General features: G+C 51.4%; 2 protein-coding genes across 5 annotated transcripts; one reads left to right on the top strand and one right to left on the bottom strand.

Annotated features, from left to right (window-relative positions):
* Positions 1-2,362: 2,362 nt before the first annotated feature.
* LOC309376356 (RNA-binding Raly-like protein) lies at positions 2,363-15,450 on the top strand. 4 transcript variants are annotated; one of them, XM_081922637.1, is made up of 7 exons: positions 2,363-2,536; positions 4,296-4,374; positions 11,853-11,900; positions 12,074-12,222; positions 13,219-13,332; positions 14,010-14,164; positions 15,075-15,450. In XM_081922637.1, the coding sequence occupies exons 1-7, from the start codon at positions 2,431-2,433 to the stop codon at positions 15,111-15,113; spliced, it is 690 nt and encodes a 229-aa protein (XP_081778763.1). In that variant the 5' UTR covers positions 2,363-2,430; the 3' UTR covers positions 15,114-15,450. The 4 variants fall into 4 exon arrangements, with proteins under 4 accessions (XP_081778763.1, XP_081778762.1, XP_081778765.1 ...); XM_081922636.1 differs by having other exon boundaries at positions 2,368-2,536; positions 11,850-11,900; XM_081922639.1 differs by lacking the exon at positions 2,363-2,536 and adding an exon at positions 2,546-2,786.
* A 1,914-nt stretch (positions 15,451-17,364) lies between these two features.
* EXOSC6 (exosome component 6) lies at positions 17,365-19,948 on the bottom strand. Its single transcript, XM_081922631.1, has one exon. The coding sequence runs from the start codon at positions 19,635-19,637 to the stop codon at positions 18,804-18,806; it is 834 nt and encodes a 277-aa protein (XP_081778757.1). The 5' UTR covers positions 19,638-19,948; the 3' UTR covers positions 17,365-18,803.
* Between the last annotated feature and the right edge of the window lie 1,368 nt (positions 19,949-21,316).

The raw sequence follows: 21,316 nt of genomic DNA, 5'->3' as shown, positions 1-21,316 counted from the left end.
CTCCTTATGAAGATGGATGCACAGCCCCAGCTACTGCCTGTCCCCCCAGTTGCAAATTGCCAGTGATTTTCAATTTCCCTCTTATCTCTCTTTTGCTTTTCCTCCCCCCTTTCGCTTGACACCTCTGCCTCCTAAGCAAAGCATGGCTGCAGCACAAACTCCATTTGCAAAGGGGTTGGGAGCTCTCTCTCTCTCTGTGTGTGACATGTTGCAAATTGCCTCCTGTGAGGGTGCTGGAGAGACAGCTGGATGTGAAGAGGCTTGGGGAGGAGAAGGAGGGGGAATTAGAAAACCTCAAAACGAATGTTATTCATGCTTACTTAGCAACATTTGCTCCCTGCCTTTCTCCTAGTGCACTTGGCTCGTCCACACAGTTTACATTGTGCTTGCAGCTTTCTGCGTTTCCATTTAACTTGCACAGGCCACATGAAGTTACTATTAAACAACACAAATCTCGATGGTGTTAGCACCTAGTTAGGAAATCTTCCCAGCAGCACCATCTTGGAACTGTTTCCCCAGAACTGCAAGAAGTTTAGGGGCCCAGGAGTGGCACATTTTGAGCAAAATTTGGCCACCCACAAACTTGCTCTATGGGCATAGTCATAGGGTAGCAGGGCAGGCAGTTGCCCCGCCCCCAATTTCAAGTAAATAATTAAAAATACTTAACTGACCAATCACGTCACAGATAGCTCGGTACTGCCCCTCCCCCTAAAATAAATCCTGAATACCAGCACTTCCAGATTCTGCTGCTTCTATACCAGGGTTAATTGTCACAACTCCCCCCCCACAGTATCATGGGAACTGTAGTTTAGCAAGATGTTGCGAAAGGGGAAAAATATTCTTTGTGATCCCCAACCCTTTCTCATGGAACTACACCTGTTATTTATGCATTTATAAATATTGATTGATTACATTTATATTCCACAAATTAGATACATTTTAGACCAGAGATGGGGAACCTCAGACCCAGGGCTCAAATGCAGTCCTCCAGGTCTCTGGGCCTGGCCCCTGTGACTCTCCTTAAGCCACACCCCGTCCCTGGTCTTGCTTTCCACCTTCCTCTAGTGCTATTTTCCCTGACTAGGGCATGATATAAGTAAAAAAACCACTGCTCCTTTTCCCCTACGCGGTACCAAGAGCCCATATAGAGTCCTTTCGTAGGTTCTCTATCGGTAGGAGAAAATAACAGAGGTCAACCAGAGAATATTGAGAAGCAAAGCAACTAGTAAGCCTGGTCTTTATTAACTGTTGCAACAGGGTGCTCCCCCACACGCAGGAGAGAGGAGGAGGTGTGCAAGCCCTTATATAGACATTTTAAATTTCCCGCCCTGGAGTCCAAGACCACCCCCAGAAACATCATACATACATCACAGAAGGGGTGTAGCCCAAGACCACCCCCAGATACGTAGTACCTACATCACAGAAAAGGTGGTCTACAACAGAAATTTGAGTGCGTTGTTTTTACCCTGTCTGCCAGGTTACCTGTACTTGACTGGATTACCTGGGGAGCCTGGCCATTCTTTTGTAATGATAATACTTAATTCCTGAGCCTATTCACACCTTAAATGTGCACTTGAGGCAGGATTTGTAAGGACAGAGACAATGGGGAGGTTTCTGCATTTCCTTCAACCTTGTAGAGAAATATTTGAGGTGACTGAAAGAGTCAAAATGGCTTTAGGGCTTTTCCTGCGGGTTTTGGACATGTGGTTTATAAATTTATATATGTGTTTGCTTTGTACATTTATGAACATTTGTTATATATACATATAAGCCCTAAAAATTCTTGTAACAAGCATGTCTGTGAACTCTTGATACAGAAGTAGTGTGTATGTGTGTGTGTGCATGAGACAGCGGGATGTGGCCCCTGGAAGGCTGCCTGTCAAATGCGGCCCTCAGAGTGCAAAAGGTTCCTCCCCCATGTTAGGCTGCGTAGGCACCATACATTTAATGCACATTTTTTCCCGTCTGGGGGGAGGGGGAGAGAACCCAGGACGCTATCGTCGTCCCCCAGCCACAATTCTCAGCACCCTTAATAAACTACAGTTCCCAGGATTCTTAGATGGGGGCCAAAGAAAGTGCTTTCAATAGAAGCAGCCTCAGTCCCTGGGCTGAATGGCCTGAGGTTGCTCTGCAGAGTGGGGGGGGGGGCAGTCCCGCGGCTTAGAAAACGGGGGGTGGGCTCCTGCTTATTCCCTTGGCGCCCGAAGAGGTTTCTCCACGCAGTCCCACGACCACCACCTTGGGCAGCTACTCTTCTTCGGTAGGGGGTTTTTTCTTGCAGTTTCGCGCATGCGCCGCGGAAGAGCCGGGGGCGCCCACCTCCCCCACCATTACCTTGCGCGGGGGGAGGGGAGGTGACTGGAGCATGCAAGGCGCCCCCCCCGCAAGGCAATAGCCCCCTGGTAGCTCAATAAGCAGAGGCGTGTGTCTATGTGGGAGCTCAGACCCTCCCATCCCATAACGCCCCCCCCGCCGGGTGGCGGAGATGGTTCGTTCCCTCCTGCTTCGTCTCCCCCCCCCTTTACCAGGGCAAATGGTACGTTCCTCCGGCCGACATTCAGGCTGGGGAGGGAGGGAGGCAGATAGAGACCCTCCTTTCTTTAGCCAAGAGCGCTTAGTCTGCTGCTGCTGCTGCAACCACCTTGCTGGGGGCTCGTAGGAGAGAGAGAAAGGCGTCCCTTCCTCGCTGCTGGGCAGGCCGGGCGTGGGGCTCCCCCCCTTTTCCTCCCCTCCCCCCTTTGGGGGTGGCATGACCCTCTTCGGCAGCCGGGAAGGGGGCTGGCGCTGTGAGTACCGCTCCTGTGTGTGTTTGTTTCCCCCCCTTCCATAACCCCCGCCTCACCCCCGGGTTGCGTACTTGGGAGTGGGGGGGGGAAGTCGCCCTCCTCCCAAAAAGGGGACTAGGAGCGGGGGCTCCACCGCCCGGAAGCAATGAAAGAGGAAGGGGGGAGCGTGGGGGGGGGGAGAGAGAGGAGGGTGTATCCGCTGGGTCCCCATCAAAAGCCCCATGCCGCCTCCTTTGATTTCGCTGCGCAGGAGGGGCGCACGCGCGCGCCCTTCCATTTGCTTTGCGCCTCTTGCTTGCAGAACGAAGCAAAGGGGGGGGGCAATTCCGAATCCTTCAGAGACATCTTTGCTGGGCCCAACTCTGGGTGGGAAGAAAGTTGGATGAGGATTGACGAGAGCTCTCTCTTTAAAAAAAGAAAGAGAGAAATTGGCATTTTTATTTTTTTGAGGCCTGCAGAGCAAGAGGTGGCTAGGGCAACTTGGAGGGGTCTCGGGGTGGGGCTTCTATGATGAACCCCCAGGCGGGGAGCTGCCATGGGACCGGGCGTTGATGCACTTGGAGGCCGTTTGAGGGTGGGACGGAGAAGAGTTACTGGACCCCCCCCCCTCCCCGGCCCTTGCTGGCCTCTGTGTCCATCCTGAGACTTTGGCCTCTTCAGATTCTGGGAAACTTTCCCTTGCCAGACCAAGAGGAAGCATCCTTGCCCTGGGATGAGGAAGTCGGGACCCCTTCCCACATTTCTCTCTCTGCCTTGCAGGAAACGGGGCTCAGGATGCCTGGGTCCAGCATGCCAGTTGCCCAAGGGCTCCGGCTCAAGTCCCCCTGATGCTGGGCCTTTGATGGTGCCCTGGAATTGGAGGTGCCCAGGCCCAGGGAGCACATGCCCAGCCTCAGAGGTGTGGCAAGAGTCCAGTGGCAAAAAATGTAAACACTTAACATGGTGTTCTAATTAATTTTTCAACTTGGTTATAGTATTAAGATGCAGTTGAGCAGGCAAGTCTTTTTATTCCCTGCTGTCCTGCCAAGTAAAGGACAATAATGAGATGCCGCTCTGATTTGCCTTGTAGACAGATTGTGTAAATGAATGGGGAGGCGGGGGGGGCATCTCTTTGGTCACCCCCCATGCTGGGACACTGCCTCTGCTGACACCATTAAGTTGCCTTAATTGTTTTTAATACTGTATAGTTTTTAGCGCTGTAACCTACCCTTAGGGTGAGTAATAAATAAATTAATAATACCTAATAATAATTATAATAATGCATTTCAGTTCCTTGTATTTACAGTATAGAGACTACTCTTGTCTGTACACAAACCTGAAAAATCTAAGCTGGTTTATATCCCTGTGAGATGTTCTAAGGATCTGCCCTGCTGGATGGGGTGAGCCTTGGACTTTGTTAGGGGGTCCTTTCTGGAGTGACAGCGGCCTCCATTCAGCCTGCCCCCTCCTGGGCTTCTGGCCTCCTTCTTGCCCTGGGGTTTCTCTCTCATGGTCTTCCTCTTTCTCTAGATCTCGACATGGCCCGGGAGCCTAAACTGAGCCACGCCAGGCCAAGCCAGAAGAGGCAACACAGCGGAGGCCTGTACCCGTGAGTCTTTTGTCACCACGGATTGGATCCGGCTGTGCAATGTCCCGTTTACTGTGTAAAGGCAGGGAAGGGCAATCTGTGCGGCCCTCCAGGAGTCGTTGGACTCCAGTTCCCATCAGCCCCTGCCAGCAAGGTCAATACTCAGGGTGATGGGAGTTATACCAGTTGCTTATGACCTGGTCATGATGCCCGCCCCCTCGGAAATGGCCCTGAGAATCTTCTTCACTGCCTGGGTTGAGTTCCAGGGCACCCCCTGGCATGGAATTCCTGGTTGCTGGTGCTGAACTATTTATTTTTATTTATTTGCACTTGTTGCCTTCGTGTTCCACCTTCCCCCGTCCCAAGATGTTTAAGATGATGTACATAGTTCTCCCCAACCTCCTTTAATCCCGCACAACAACTCTGTGAGGTAGATTAAGCGGAGAGGCGGTGACTGGCCCCCTAGGTGAGCGTCATGACTGAGTGGGGATTTGAGCACTGATGCCCTTCTCAAGCCTCCTCCACTGGGTGCTGACAAGCTGCCATTTTAAATTCCCCACAATGTCCAGACATGATGTTGGGACGTTGTGGGTATTTCAAAAAAGCCTCTGCTTGGTCTAGAGTGGCTGCTTGGCTCCAGTCAGGAGGCGTTGCTGCTGCTTTTTGCACCCGAGTTGCTGGCAGATGGTTTTTGCCACAGCTCCTCATGCTCTGGTAACTGAAAGTTTCCAGCCACCGCTTATCCTCTGGCCGAGAAATGTGCTGCTTGCTATATTTCTGTGCCTCTTGCAACTGGACTCCAGCTGCCCTCAGATGGATTGCTTTTTTCCCTTCATTAGCTCATGACATGCAAAGCTGGAGGCAGTGCTAGGAAGGGGGAGCATGGAAGCCCAAGGGATAGGTGCAGGCTTGACTACTGCAGTAAGTGATAAGTGGGGCTGCTCTTGCAAACTGTTCGGAAGCTTCCGCTGCTCCAGAATGGGACAGTCAAATGGTTGTTGTTGTCGTTTAGTCGTGTCTGACTCTTCGTGACCCCATGGACCAGAGCACGCCAGGCACTCCTGTCTTCCACTGCTTCCCGCAGTTTGGTCAGACTCATGTTTGTAGCTTCAAGAACACTGTCCAACCATCTCGTCCTCTGTCGTCCCCTTCTCCTTGTGCCCTCCATCTTTCCCAATATCAGGGTCTTTTCCAGGGAGTCTTCTCTTCTCATGAGGTGGCCAAAGTATTGGAGCCTCAGCTTCACGATTTGTCCTTCCAGTGAGCACTCAGGGCTGATTTCCTTAAGAATGGATACGTTTGATCTTCTTGCAGTCCATGTGGGAAATGTATTTGTAGCTTTGCTTCAACTCCCAGTTTTCTCTCAGGCAGACTCCAGGGGGAGGGTTTTTTCTATGGTAACATTGCGGTTGTGGAACCCCCCCCCCCCCAAGCCACTAACCTGGCCTGGCTGCTATTCTGCTTTCTTTTCGGTGCCACCCTGTTTCACAGGCATGGGCTGCATTCAGTTTCCTATTTTCCAGGGCTGTAGTGAGAGCGACGAGCACTGTGCCCTTCTATCGCCGCTTTGCTTCATCTAGATCCTCACGTGGAGGGTTTTCTGCTGCCAAGAAAACAGATTATAACCCTGGGATTAGGCAGAAGGGTGGCTTGTTGGGGGTTTTTTTGCATTTATTTATTTATATGGCTGGTAATGGAAATTGTTTGGTTGTAGCTGTTGAGAAGAGGAAGCCGTGGGGGTGGAGGGAGGCAGTGACTGCAAGACTCCTTTCCCGTCCTCTTAGATTCTGGTGGGATCCGGTACTGGTTATCCAGTCATAATCTCTGCCTGATCTCCCTGTGTGAAGGAGCTGTGACATGAGCAGCTTGTAGGTAGGACAGAATCTGCTCCAGGGCAAAGGCAAGACAGAACAGGAGGTTAGTGGTGCTCCCAGACAGGGATGGGGTTGGTTTTATTATTAATTTAGAACAATTGTTATCCTGCTTCATAGCCCTGAGAAGCTCTCAGTGCATCTTAGCACAAAAAAATTGCGAGCGGGCTGTTGAGATATCTCAGATGAGTTGCTAGCAACAGGATTTGTTGTGATGATTGGATTTCCCCTGCAGAAAGGGTAAATGGGCGGGGGATAAGAGATGGTGTTTTGATGCCAACGCAGTTGTGCAGATGCTGCAAAAATACATCCCAAACACCTGTCTGGAAGCAGACTTGGGAAACGGCTGGGTGGCCACTTACGCATTGCCAAAGCTGAGGAAGCCCAGCCCTGAAAGAGAAAGAGAGAGAGAGACCCCTCTGCCTGATCTTAACACCTGAGAGGGTCTGTAGGGAAAGGAGGCAAGCTTTCATATATTTGTGGCCTTAGCCTGTTCAGGGTTTTAAACACCAGTGTGAGCTCCTTGAATTGGCCATGGAAATGAACTGGCAATTATAACAGGAGTCGTGTCTGTTATAAGCGGAACCCCAGCCAGTAATTTTGCCACTGCATTTTGGATCATTTGAAGCTTCCGAGTTGTCTTCAAGGGCAGCCCCATGTAGAGCACCTTGTAGTATGGCAGTCAGGAAGTTACCAGAACATGGACTACTGTGGTCAAGGTGTCTTTGTCCAAAACCAGCAAACCGGATGGAGCTGGTAAAAGGCACTCCTATTTATTTATTTTTATAAATACAATCCTAGTCATTAAGTCATCCTAGCCTCCAGTGAGAAGGCCAAATCCAGAAACACCCCCAAGCTATTGACCTATTCCTTCTAGGGGAGAGCAGCCCACTAGGACAGCTTTTCTCTCCATCTCTTGGACTCAGAAATTCAGGATACATAACAACTCTGTCTCTCAATGAGTTGTTTTGACGGAGGAGGTTAAATGTAACTGCTATAAATCCTGGGAATTGTTGTTTAACTGAGGGCGTAAAGGACAGTTTCCTAGTAAGCCCAAGCTCCCCAACTGATGCTGACCCCTGTTCTGGAGCCCTTGCACAAGGTGGCTGCAAGCAGCCATCTTAAATTTCCCACAATGCCACAGAACATCCGCCATAAGGCTGCTTTGGGACATGGTTGGAAATTTTAAAATGGTGGCCGCCTGGTACAGATTTGCTGTGTGCTGGGTGAGACCGCTCTGGGAAGAGGTGTCCTCAAGATGTGCCTAGGGGAAATCAGTGGGGTCTGGAAGAGAGCGAACGCTGGAGGGGACTGAGGCGATTCCACCCACCCACCCCCAGGATTGTGGCCTTGCAGGCCTGTGGTCACAGGAGTAAGAACCAGCGTTGCTGAACCCACAGATGGAAACTTGGAAAACAAAAGGACTGAACAAAGCCTCCCAAAATAACTTGGAGGGGCAAACAATAGCTGCTACGCAACAGCTTTTCCCAAATTCCTGGCTTTGGCTCCCCTTGTGGCTGCCAATGTGTCGTCTCGCCGTGCCTTTAAAAGGAGGGGTGTTGCTATTGCCGGCCGGCGTGAGCCATTCTTCAAACCTTCTGAAACCTTATAGCTCCCTTTGTCCTGCAGCCCAGAGGAATAGGCCCGGGAGCTGAGCACCCTCCCTGGTTCGCAGGCCTCCTCCTCCTCCACCATTTGGCCCCTGCCTGGGTTTGGCACTGGCTGAGATCCAGGATCTACCCCGTTGCATACAAAGAGCCTGTGAAAGAGGAGAGGAGCGACCACAGGAAAGCAATAGGTTTTATTATGGCCTTCGCCTTCGCAGGCCTTCATCAGGCATCCTCCATCACTCAGGTTCTTGCCTACCAAAGCTCAGGCCATCCGAAGTGTCTCTTGTGTATGATACACACTTTCCTGCCCTTTCTTCAACACTCTTCAAGAAATCTGGTCTGCTGGAGCCAGAGGAAGAAGGGCTGTGATGCAGAAAGAAACCCCCGTGCCATAAGCCAGGGTCTGTGTATTCTCCCTAAAGATAACGACACGCGCATTCTGTGCATTCTGTGGTCTGTACGAAATTAGCCGTGCAAATGTGCTGTTTTATTTTGTGCAAGTTCTTATGATTCTGCTAGTTATGGGGAAGGGACGACCATCTACTGGTGGCAGTCCTGCTGGTTCTGCTCTGGAATTTTTTTGGGGTTCCTTATAAAACAATTTAAAAAATTCTTTTACTCTGCAAAACATGGGTCAAGTAACAGCAACCAGAGGACAGCAGTGTTTGAGACTTGCAGGGCTGGCTATACAATAAGATGACTACCAAGGCACCCCAGGAGAACTTCTCCCCATTACCTGCCCCATTCTGCAGTGAGCAGTCTCAGAATAAAATAATGGTGGCCGCAACTGGCTGTTGACATTCCCCTAGGCATTTTTTTTTTAAAAAAGACTTCTGTATGTGTAGAATCATAGGATAGAAAGAGTCCTTTTGCCACACCGGGCATGTAGCTGCAGAATTCTTTAATAATAATAATAATAATAATAATAATAATTTATACCCCACCCATCTGGGCAGTTTCCAGCCCATATAAAAACATAACAAAACATCAAACATTAAAAGCTTCCCGATACAGGGCTGCCTTCAGATGTCTTTTAAGAGTTGTGTAGCTCCTTATCTCCTTGACATCTGAAGGGAGGGCATTCCATAGGGAGGGCACCACTGCCGAGAAGGCCCTCTGCCTGGTTCCCTGTAACTTCGCTTCTTGCAGTGAGGGGGAATGATGGCCGTCCTGTTCGCCTTGTGTGGTTGGACCAAAGGGTGGAGGGGAGGCTCCACGCCCCCCCGCCACCTTCCAGAGCCAGTTTGGCCAATGCCAGAGCCCTTCCTTTATGAGATGGACAAGCCATCACCCCTGGGACATGGCTGTCGCTGTGCTAGGGAGATTTCCCGAGTGGACAGGCAGAGAAAAGCTGCACAAAACAATCTCCTGGCATCGAGGCAGCCACTACAGAGATTGACGGTGCAGATGCACAGCGAGGGGGAGGCTTCCGAGAGGAAGCGGAGCTGAATTTTTTTTCAATTATTCTGCAAAACATTCCCGCCGATGTCTGGCAACTTGGCTCCCACACACTCCCTTGTGGGATGGCAATCACTTTCTGGCTCTGTAGATAGAATTCGACACACACACACACCCTGAATGCCAGAGGGGGTTGGAAATAAGGGGGTCTCACCCCCCACCCACCCCCTTGATTCTGGACCCTTTCCTGGATCAAACGAGCGGATTTGTGCAGGCTTTCCTCTTGGGCAATGTATCTCGCGTGGGAGAAGCTGGGCAGGAACGCTGGGCCAAGATGAGGTCAGGGAAATGAAAGATTCCCGCTCCGTCCGGGGGGGACAGGAACGGCCTAGCTGGTTTCCCGGGAAACGAAGCCACAGCCGTACACCGTTCGGGACTCGTGTGCCTTTTAATAGTCACGTCGGGAAGAGGGAATGTTGGCAGGTGCAGCTTGCAATGTAGTCCAGAGAAAAGCCACACACACACACCCCGTTAAAAAAATGTCATGCAGGAGATGAAAGGGCCCAGAGCCCCCTGCTTTGGGGTGGGCCAGATCAGCCCATAGGGGCTTCGCCACAGCGTTCCTTCCCCATTCTTTCGCTTGCTCATGTGGCATGAGATTTATTACAGGCGCATCAGCGCTTTCCTTCAGGGGAGGCGTTCCTGCTGACAGCCTTCCCCCCTCCACCCCTTTCCATTTGGACCTGAAGGCAGCTGGCACACAGAAACCACCATCCGTGAAATGTAAAATCAAGAATCTCTGATGGAAGATCAGCAGGGGGTGGAGGGTGGGAGTCCAGGCTGATTCTTCCACTCCGGATAGAGCGCGTTTCTCCCTGAAAGAAGCCTTGACCCAATCTCACTCCCCACACTTTGGCCAAAGGGCAGGCTGGGTGTTGTGAAACTACAACTCCCATCAGCGGTCAGGGGGTTTAGGAGCTGGAGCCTCCTCTCGGGGGCGGGGGGCAGGGACCACCTTGTCTTCCCTGGTTAGGGGTCCTGGAGGATGTTCTTGCCCCTTCCAGTGTCTGGAAGAGGCTCCTGAGCCTGTTTCCTCCCCATGGGCCAGCAGAGCTCATAGCCAAAAGGGAGGTGCTGGGTGCTTATGGTTGCCCTACCTTCAACTTTTTAAAAGAAAAGAAAACTCCCCTGGTTCTTTTACTTGTGGGAACAGAAGGAAAACACTGCAGGCCGGATTCTACTGGAATAAAAGGAGTAAACCAGCCCCTACCTTCCAGCGACCACAAATGCTCTGGGGGAAAAGGATAAATGGCAGGCACTCGCTTTCAAGTGGCATAAATATACGTTTTAATATAGAATATAATTACGTAACATGTGACATATTGCAATAACTGTTTAGGATCTGGTTGTTTTGCTTTCGTTCCTCTGCCCCCCCTTCCCTTCTGGCTACCTCCTCCAGTGCTCAAATTACGGGAGAAAAGGCAGAGTGGCTTAAAGAAATCTGCAAACTCAACCCCCTCTCCCACCCCGATCCCTCCAGTTTTAGCCAAATCATGGCTCCTGTAGTACTCCTCTGGAACAGTAGCTGAGGGAGCAAACAAAAGGGACAGAATCGTCGGATTGTAGAGTTGGAAGGGACCCCCAAGGCTCATCTAGTCCAACCCCCCAATCACAACTGAAGTCAAGGGGTGGGGGTTTCCTGGCACTCCTGCAACTCTTTAGTCTCAGATGCACCAGGGCCAGTATAAACTGGAAAATGAATATACACTTGAATGCCTGAAATCTGCACAGGAGCTTGCACCATGCATGATTTGGCATGCTAAATATGCTACCGCATATACACTCCTGTCATGCTGACTAGTTACAAAACCCAGATTTACTTCCCGTTTTGCAACCTTCCTTTATTCAAGCTGAAGCACCAGAGGAGTTGATAGGGCTGCCTCCTGTGGCAGGTCAACATTTGAGATGCGTGCGGCAACACAAGTCTTGTTTCCAGCAAAAAGTGTCGCAAGGCGCCTTGCTGACGGCACAAAGGCAGTGTAGAGACGGAGCGGCAGCGTGATGCAGTGGTTAGAGTGGGGGTGGGGGTGAGGTGCCTGTGGCCCTTCAAACAGCACAGGAACACCCAACTCCCATCATTTTTAGCTATTGGCCTTGTTGGCTGGGACTGATAAGAGCTGGAGCCCAGGGGTAATTGCTGCCCCACCCCCCAGGCTTCCCATCTCTGGGCCAGGAGTGGAGGAAATAAAAGGCATAACACTAGGGGAAAATGTTTATAAAATCAGGGCATTTACAGATGATATGATTGTGATGGTGGAAAATCCAATTAATAGTACAAAGAAACTTTTAGAGAAAATGGAAGAATTTGGAAAGTGGCAGGATTTAGATTAAATAAAGAAAAAACAAAAATGATGGTTAAAAATATGGATAATCAGAGCAAAAAGGATTTAGAAGAAGCAATCGGATTGCAGAGAGTGAAAAAAAGCAAAATATTTGGGGATTTACTTAACAATGAAAAATACAAAGGCAGTTTTCCATGCGCCTGTCTCGTGGTGCAGCGGAGGATGTTGAGAAGCACGAAATGGCGCCGAATTACCTTTTCTTCTCTTGTCTGCAGCAGCACCTGCGACCTGGACTATGAGCTCTATAAAGAGGATTTGCCCTACAGGTGCGTTTTGGGGCTTTGCTCTCCCTCCCTCATTGCCGGCACATCAACATAACGGGTGGGAGTGGGTTTCCCCCACCATATCCTTGGACCTAAGCAACAACCCCCCCCCCCACATTTGAGCTGTGGTTTCAAGGGGATTGTGCAACTGACCCTCTTGCTCTCGTTTCCTGCAGGGTCTACGAGTACCAGAAGATTCCCCCGCTCATCAGTCACATCCCGGTCAAGGCCAGGAGAAGCCACTTGGGGGCCGGGGGCAAGGCCAGCTTGGGTCCCCACGCGGGGCTGAGGGGCAGCAGCGGCTCCACGGCGGGCCGAACGAAGTGTAAGCACTTTGGGGTAGAGAGGGCCTGGTGTCCCGGGTGCCAGGGGCACTCTTTCAGCATTTAGCGCCGATAGTGAACGAGCCTGTCAAAGAATGTTTGCAGTCCAGACTGTCTGAGGGACGGAAAAGCAGTCTGTTTGGATGTGACTAAAATCCCACACTGACAAGCACCTGGGTGGCCTGTGGGCTAGGAAGTGGGTCTAAAAGGGAGCAAAGCTGAAGAGCAGGGAATCTTGTGGAAGGGTGTAAAGCAGGCAGTGAAGTGGGAAGCAGTAGTCAGGGAGATGGGGAACAAAAGGAATTCCATGTGTTGTTTTGCACTCAGCAGCCAGTCTTTGGGGTACAGGTTCTATGGTTTTGTTTCCATTTATCTCGTCCTGATGTGTTTCTCGCAGAAACATGTTACTATATTGGGCTGAATATAAGCCACACTTTTCCCCCAAATTCCGACCATGAAAAGTTAAAGTGTGGCTTAAATTCGCGACCTTACAAAAATCGACTTTTACAAGACAAGTGAGGCAAGATGGCGGGCGCCACTACAGCGCGTAGCTCCTAGGACCACCAGCACAAGACACAATTTTAAGGGAGCAGCTTACATTCGGGTATTGTCTTTTTTTCTCCCCCCCCCCTTGAATTTTAAATAAGTGGCTTATTTGTAGGTGCGGCTTATATTTGGGCCAATACGGTACTTCGTTTGGGCTCTGAGTTCAAAAAAGAGCAACACTTCATAGGCACCTTTGTATCCATGCACGTGCCAAGGCCCTTTTGATTTGTAAATAGGAGCTCCTTGCCCACCACAGCTTCCATGAGCTATGGAGAGCAGCCAGCTGACCGCGGTTTTGATCCACGCACTTGAACACAACTTGTAGCCTCCCCCCACAGCCTCCCAGTGACAGAACCAGTGAACAGCTGGTGTGAACCCCTCCCCACCCGCGTCGGTTTCTGCGGGGTGTCAGTAACGTGGTTTGGGCCGCTCATGCTTTCTTTCCCTTCCAGTGCGAGCAGAGGAGCTGCACTCCATCAAGGGAGAGCTAAGCCAGATTAAAGCTCAGGTGGACAGCTTGCTGGAGAGCCTCGACCGGATGGACCAGCGACGGGAGCAGCCCACAGGTGAGGCGCGTGAGTGTTGAGGAGCTGTGAGGATGAACAGCAGCATTTTGTTGCAGGTCTTAGGCACAAGCACACATGCACACAAAGCAAAGATCAGATTCTCTGGTCACAAAATTGACCAGAAATTGTAAATCGTAGCTTCCTTGTCTACAGCAGGTTTGTGTTTCCCCAGCCACTCTGGGCGGCTTCCAACAGAATATTAAAATACAATAATCTATTATACATTAAAAGCTTCCCTAAACAGGGCTGCCTTCAGATGTCTTCTAAAAGTCTGATAGTTGTTTTGCTCTTTAACATCTGGTGGGAGGGCGTTCCACAGGGCGGGTGCCACTACCGAGAAGGCTCTCTGCCTGGTTCCCTGTAACTTGGCTTCTCACAGCGAGGGAACCGCCAGAAGACCCTCGGCACTGGACCTCAGCGTCTGGGCAGAACAGTGGGGGGTGGAGACTCTCCTTCAGGTATACTGGACCGAAGCCATTCAGGGCTTTAAAGGTCAGCACCAACACTTTGAATTGTGCTCGGAGCATAGCAAACCTAGGCTCAGTGCCTAGGTGGGAGACTGCCTGGGAGCACCACAAACGGCACCCGGCGCCAGGAAAAAGGGGGTATGGAAAAGTGTGATGAATGGGTAAGGTGGTGTGATGTGGCCAGCTTGCCTGCTTTGTCTGATTCCTCAGGCTCCAAGGAGGTCAAGAAGAAAGCAGCCGCCAGCACAGAGGCCTCCTACTCAGCAGGGGAGACCACCCGGAGGAAGGAGAGCCCCGTGCAGGATGGCCGGGCTGCTCTGCCGGAGGTGGACAGTGCAGAGGAGAGCACAGACACCGAAGAGGCGGTGAGTGGCAGCGCCGAGGGCGGAATAGCAAGAAGGGGAGCAACCGTGAGGCTGCAGGTCTCTCTTTCCCTCTTCAGTGGAAATTTGGGAACGCAATGTGTTTTTTGTGTGTGTGATACCATGCAGATACAGTACTGCATTTTATTGCTACAGCGTTGCAAACTGCACCTGTCCAGAGCGTCAATGGTCAAGGTGATACCTTATGCAGAAAAAGCTACCGGGGTCTCTCAGGATTGTCTCTTGCAAGAGCCCACTGAGCCTTCCCCCTCTGCCTTTTTGTGCAAAGCAAGGCTGCACCGTTTCCTAAGCTTTTCCGCCTTGCCTGCATCTGCACCATTAAGCAAGGGCTGTAGCTTTGCATCTTATTATGTGCCCCAAGACACACACACACCTTGCAAGCTCTGGGGTGGGAGAGCTGCTAGGAGCTCTCTCAGGCTATTGGAAGCCCACTAACTCCACAAGTTGCACAAAGGTCAGGTCACGGCCATCATCATATGTTGCGTATTTGAATGGTTTTGGTTTGATCAATGTTGTGTTTGTCATGTGACTTGGAGGGACTGTGCCTATCATAGAGGCAAGATGGCCAGAGGGACATGGGGAGGGGGAGACTTGTAGAGCAAACATCAGGGGCCCAAATTCTTCAGAGGAGTTTAGCAACCATTCCTGCTTTTCTCAGGGAACTCTGGGAATTGTAGCTCCCCAAGATGAATAGGTGGTGCCTCCTATTGACTCTCAGCACCCTTATCAAACTGCAGTTCCCAGGATTATTTGGCGGGGGGAGCTGTGCCCATCTAAAGTGCTTCAACTCTGCTTTAAATATGCAGCGCAGATTGGGGCTGAGGATTCAACAGAGAAAATGCCGAGTTATGCCTCAGGGACGAGGCTGACAAAGCCCCTTCTTTCATTGCAGGCAAGGAATCACACGTTGGACCTGGAAGGCAGCCAGTAAGAGGACCTGGAGTGCCCCCAACCCCTTTGCCCGGCGTTTCCTTCCTGTGTTTTGTATTCCTTCCGATGCCTCTGGCCGGTGCTGCGTCCGGCGTCAGTTCCCTGCCGTCAGGGCTGGTGCAGAGGCCGAGAGGCCCACCACGGTCTCCCTCGCACCTTTTTCTGGCCTGGCAGAGAGAGACTCCTGTGGCGCGTTCGAGGGAGAAGCAGCTTGGTGTTCTTTGTTGTGAAAATTAACAATGTGGGAGACGGGTGGGCAAAGCAGGCAGTGCCAACTTCGCACTTGCCCAGCTCAGCATTAAACAAAAAATAAAGCAGTTGCCATCTCCTACTGATAATGATGTGTTGCTTGCTGCCTGTCTTAGCTACGGATTTACCATGTGCCATACCAGATTGATGGCTGCCTTTTATCATTTCTAAGCCTGATGTGCCTGCTCAGAAGTACATCCCATGAGCTTCAGTGGGGCTTCCTCCCAGGTATGTGGGCAAAGGAGTCCCCAGCCCCCCAGATGTTGCTGGACTGCAACTCCCATCATCCCTGACCATTGCTCAATTTGGCTTAGGGCTGAGGAGTTGTAGTCCGAAACATCCAGAGGCTACCAGGTTAGGAAAGGCTGCTCTAGACTCAGAAGAGAAGTCCTGTGGGATCAGACACGAAGTCCACCCAATCCAGGGATGGGAAATCTGTAGCGCCCCAGATGTTGTTCTCCCAGCTTCCATCAGCCTGGACCCACATGCCCAATGGTCAGGGATGATGGAGAACTTCAGCCAAACATCTGGAGGGCCGAAAGATTCCCATTGCAGGTCTAATCCAGCATCCTGTTTGCCACAGAAGCTGGTTGGGTGCTTTTGGAAAGCCCAGGTGATAACCAAAGCCTTCTCCTGAGGAGTTTCCCAGCAGGGACCGATGTTTAGAGGCATCTCTGTGCTGCCTTGGACCTTGGAGGTGGCAAGCAGCCATTGTGGCTAGTTGTCACTGGTAGGCTTTTCCTCCATATAGGACTTAATCCCTTCTAAAGGTGTGTTTGTGGCTCCCAGCAGTGCTTCACTTTCTGTCAGTGCCCTCAGCTGACCCTGATTTCTATTACTATGATGATGCAGGGAGGGGGAAGAAATATTCTGCAAAACCATAAATGTCCCTTGTGTAGATGGCTAGCTGCTTCTTTATTGCACCACCGGACAACAAAGACAGGAGTGATTACTGCAAGTACATTTTGCAAATATTTTTGAACATGGGTAGGCAAACTAAGGCCTGGGGGCTGGATGTGGCCCATTTGCCTTCTCAATCCGGCCCGCAGACGGTCCGGGAATCAGCGTGCTTTTACATGAGTTGAATGTGCCCTTTCATTTAAAATGCATCTTTGGGTTATTTGTGGGGCATAGGAATTCCTCCCCCCCCCCCAAAAAAAAATAGTCCGGTCCCCCACAAGGTCTGAGGGACAGTGGACCGGCCCCCACCTGAAAAAGTTTGCTGACCCGTTTTTGAACTTGTAAAATCCACTGGTCTGAAACCTGGCAATTGGCCGGCCTTCTCAGTCTTCTATAGTAGCACTGGGCATGTGCGTTGCCCGTGAGCTTCGTACAGGAGCTCCTCTGAGTTCAGACAATCTTCTTAAGAGATGGCATGTCCACAAGATGCATGGTTATATAATGTACTTAACCCAGTAACCATAATTCACCATAATGAATGATGGTGCTGGAGGAGATTCTTGAGAGTCCCATGGACTGCAAGAAGATCAAACCTCTTCATTCTTAAGGAAATCAGCCCTGAGTGCTCACTGGAAGGACAGATCCTGAAGCTCCTGAGGCTCCAATACTTTGGCCACCTCAGGAGAAGAGAAGACTCCCTGGAAAAGACCCTGATGTTGGGAAAGATGGAGGGCACAAGGAGAAGGGGACGACAGAGGACGAGATGGTTGAATAGTGTTCTCAAAGCTACCAGCATGAGTTTGACCAAACTGCGGGAGGCAGTGGAAGACACTCTAGTAAATGCTGGAGTCCATAAATACACACTACACTAGTAGAATTCAACTGGTGGCCTGGGACCCAATGCTGAGTTACGGTCTGATCTAAACCTGATCACAACAGCAGCATTCCCACCATGCAAATACATGGCAAGAAAACAAGACACGGGCTCCCAAATGTTGGTTTGGCTTGAAAGTGGTTCCCGAATCTGAAACTGTTGAAGACGACTGCATCAAATCCACAGTGATAGTAAGAGGGAGAAGACATGAAAACCAAAAAGCCTTAAGTTATGCAAAATAGTGTATTTTAATTATAAAAAGAGACTTTATTACAAGTATCAAATAAACTCTCCATGAAGAACAAGTTCTCAAGCCTTGCATATCACAAGATACTAGTAGGTCCTAGTAAATCAGACCAAGTATTAAGGAGTCCATGACAGAAGCAGATTGTGCTGGAAGTGGCCACTGAATAGTCAACCGGCAACTCGCTGCCAAATTAGCTAATCACTCTACATCCACCTTGACCCCATTACCAGTTACTGGCTCACTTCAATCACCTCTGCAGGAAGAAACCATTTCAGTTTTTAGGATGCCCATTTGAGATTGACCTTTTAACAAGGGAGGTCACACACAATTTATTACACCACGCGTCTGCAAAAGGAGATTTCACATAATGAAGTAGTCCGATACAGTGTTCTGCCTTTAGTCCCCAAATGTTGAGCTAAACTTCCCATCATCCCTATCCAGATTAACAGATGAGATGATGGGACTTGTGGTCCCAATAATATATGAGGACCCAAAGTTGAAAAACAGCAGAGTAATTTCAGCAACAAACATTTAGCCAATACAAAAAAAGAAACTTGCCGTATTTCCGAAGAGAAAATGCTGATTTTTAATTTTTTGTTTTTGTTTTAAAGCAAGGAGTTTCAGGGAAGTGGGGGAGAATGCAGAGAATGATGTCAGCTTATTGATAATTGCCTCAATGCAAAACACACTGATTTGGAAGGAAACTCCTTTGAAATGAAGGTGACTTTCCAAGAAAGCAGGTTAAGAAGCAGGATGTGTGGATTAAACGATTTTGTTCCTTGACATTTTCAAAGTGTAATATTTTAAAACTTTGGAATTTTGAAAGCAAACATAGCTGCCAACAACACTGGACTAATGAATAAATGCAGATTCCTACCCCAAACTGATAATCATAGCAATTTGAAAACTCAGACCAAAGTAGAACTTCGGATTCAACCAGCAGCAAATAACCCTTTTTTGTTTTTCTTGAGACTCAGACTGTGCGCACATGCACACACACACATCATATATTTACAACATTTAAAGCAGATTTTCCCCCCTCCCAAATCCCAGGAACTGGTTGAAAACAACACAGAGCAATAATTCCCGGCACGTTTAATAAACTAGCTTTCTGGGCCTGATTTTCGGAAGTCTCTCTCCCACTCCGTCGAAGTTTCCCTCGCAAAGAGCGCGGAGCTGCAGAGATTGTCTAGTGTGGATGTGGCCTGCCCTCCAGGGGAAAAGGGGTCGGACTCGCCTTCCCTGGACCGCGACTGGGCCCTCCGTGGTTGCGGTTCCTCGCCAAGGAGGAGGCCAGGCAACTTCACCTAGGTCGGGTAAACCACGCTCAGATCCCGGATCCAAAACCACGATGCAGCCGAAGCCCAAAGAGACATCGGAAGAGGAGTCCGGCGAGGCGAGGCCCGAGAAGTTCCCGGAGTTCAGGCGGTGGCGGCGGGAGGCTGGGCCGTGTCTGTGTCGGTCGGCGCTTGGGTGCCCGGTGCGGGTCTGCGCTTGGCAGCGCGCAGGAGGCTCTGTCGGAGCAGCGGGTAGAGGCGCTGGCATCCGTCGAGGCCGAGGCGCACGGCTTGCGCCCAGCTGTCGGGGGGCCCTCCCTCGCCGCTGCCCAGCAGCCCGGCCACCTGGTTGAGCGAGGGCAGGAGCGCCACGGTGAGGCGCGCGTCGGCGGCGCGCTCCTCGGGCTCGCTGGGCTGCAGGCGCCACTCTCCGCCCGGCGCCCGGCACAGCGCGCACGCCGCCACCAGGTCGTAGAGCTCCACTCCGGCGTCGGCCAGGGCCAGCCCCGCGGCGCACAGCGCGGCCGCCAGCGCCGAGCCGCCGTCCTGCAGCAGCAGCGCGCTCACCTCCAGCTGCGCCCGCGGGTAGCGCGCCAGGCGCACGGCCGGCTCCAGTGCCTCCTGCAGCGCCAGCGCCAGCTCGGGCTCCCGCTCGCTGGGGCGGATGCGCGCCCCGCGCCCCGAGAAGGGCGCCCGTCGGAACTCGCACACCAGCCGCCCGCGGGGCTCGCCCGGAGCCGCAGCGCCCGCCCCGCCGCCGGCTTCGCGCGGCCCGGCCACGGAGCACAGCACTTTGGTGCCGCCGTGGAGTTCCACGTAGGCCGAGCCCTTGGCCTGACTCAGCAACCCCGCGCGGGCGAAGAGCGGCTGCAGCACCGACGGGTCGCGGGGCGGAACCTCCGGCGCCTCGACGGGCGCGAAGAGCAGCGGCGTCTGGGACTCCTCCGGCCCCGGCACCCGGCGGTGGTCCTGCGGCATGGCTGCTTCAGCTGCTCGCGCGCCGCGCTCCGGAAGGGGAAGAGGAAGCTGCTCGAGGGAGGGACAGGCGGAGGGAGCAGCGCCTTCGCTTCCGAGGCGCACGGGCGGTTTAGCGCCGAAAGAGCGCCGTGGCGGAGAGGGGACCTGCAGCCCCCGCCTCGCAGACACCCGTCGAGGCAGGGAGAGCGCCTCGATTCCCCCATCCCACCTGCTGCGGATCCTGCACTCAGAAGGAAGCCTCTGGGCTCCCCGGTGGATTCCAGCTCATCTTGGCTCCAGCCAGAAGAGCCGGTGGCCAGGGTGGAGGGAGTTGTGCCGTTTTATATCCATGTTTTGAGTTTGGCAAAGAAACGAGCAGATTCAGGGCTCCTGCAGTTTCTGATGGGTTGGAAGCTGCATGAGCCTTAGTTTTGGGGTGTCACCCACACGGTGCCCTCCCTCTCCAACTGGCAACAGTTTTTACAGCTACCAGCTGCGTACAGCTCTCCCCACTGTGTAGCACTGCTTACAAAGGCGCATCTTAGAAGTGGGACTCTAATTGATACAGCAAGTAATAAATCTGTTTTAAGTCTTTTAACACCTTGTCTTTTTAAGCTTCCTAGGTTCTTTCACAGGAGTCTGTTTTGGCCTCCATTTGTTGGCACTCAGCAGCCTCGCTCACTATTAGGGAAATATCAAAGCTTGATGCATATAGGCTATGCTTTTTCTGCCTTTCTTCAGGGAAGAGGAAGGTGGTGGGTGGGGAGCCTCCAATCTGGGCTGAGCCCTCACTTATGTTCTGGACTAGCAGAAGCCACAAACCTGCAGCTGAGCCTCCAAGATGTACATGACATTGCAAGTGCCAGAGCACCACTCTGTGCAACTTTAACTAGGACAGAGAAAGGTATTGCCATCGCAGACGCCCATGAGCAAGTGGGCACAGCTGACCTCACTATCCTGGTCAAAGTCCCCAAACTGCTTGGGCTTAGTCACCCACTGCCCCGACAGCCACACTGCTCCCCTCTTCTAGCCCACATCAAACTAGATTAGAGCTATGCACTATTTTATGAAGTCATGCCCTCTGTCACATTCTGTTAGTAAATGCACAGGTGAATGGCAATCCTATTTTGGAGCTCTGTCTCGCTATGGAACGTCCAAGCTGTCCCTACATCCCAGCTGCTACCATGCTAAATGCTACAAATTTAGCTTTTGTTCCAGTTAGCAAACAGTACTTTTACACTGTGAGCCTGCTGCTCCTGTGTATGGATGTATCAACTATTTCCAAAATTTATTCTCTCTCTGTAATATGCTGTGCCACTGAGGATTTGTTCTTGTCATGTCAGCAAGGCTGGAAATGATTAATGCCTGAATGGGATTCATTCATCTCGCTTCCATGAGGCCAAATGAAGCCTGGCGCTCAGAACCCCATCCTCCTCCCCTGGCCAGGTGATCTCTGCTCCATGAAAGTTTGCTTTCAGAAATGACCTTGGGCTTAGCATTATATATGAAGGGCAATAGTTAAGCTTGCAAGTTGGCTTCTTTAGCAACAAACCATCATTTTCTGTAACCCACAACCTGCATTTTGCACATAATGGTGAGCTGAGGTTCTCTGAAAGCAAGATATAAGCCAGGAGATGAGGGACAGGATGGGCCAAGCCCCCCGTTTTGCTTGGGCTCAAGTGAGCTACTGGCTCAAATAT

The sequence above is a fragment of the Podarcis melisellensis genome (genome assembly GCF_964234715.1).
Source record: "Podarcis melisellensis genome assembly, chromosome: 8".
Classification (NCBI taxonomy): Eukaryota; Metazoa; Chordata; class Lepidosauria; order Squamata; family Lacertidae; genus Podarcis; species Podarcis melisellensis.
The sequence above is the reverse complement of the archived record's forward strand: the minus strand, read 5'-3'. Positions and strand labels throughout refer to the sequence as shown.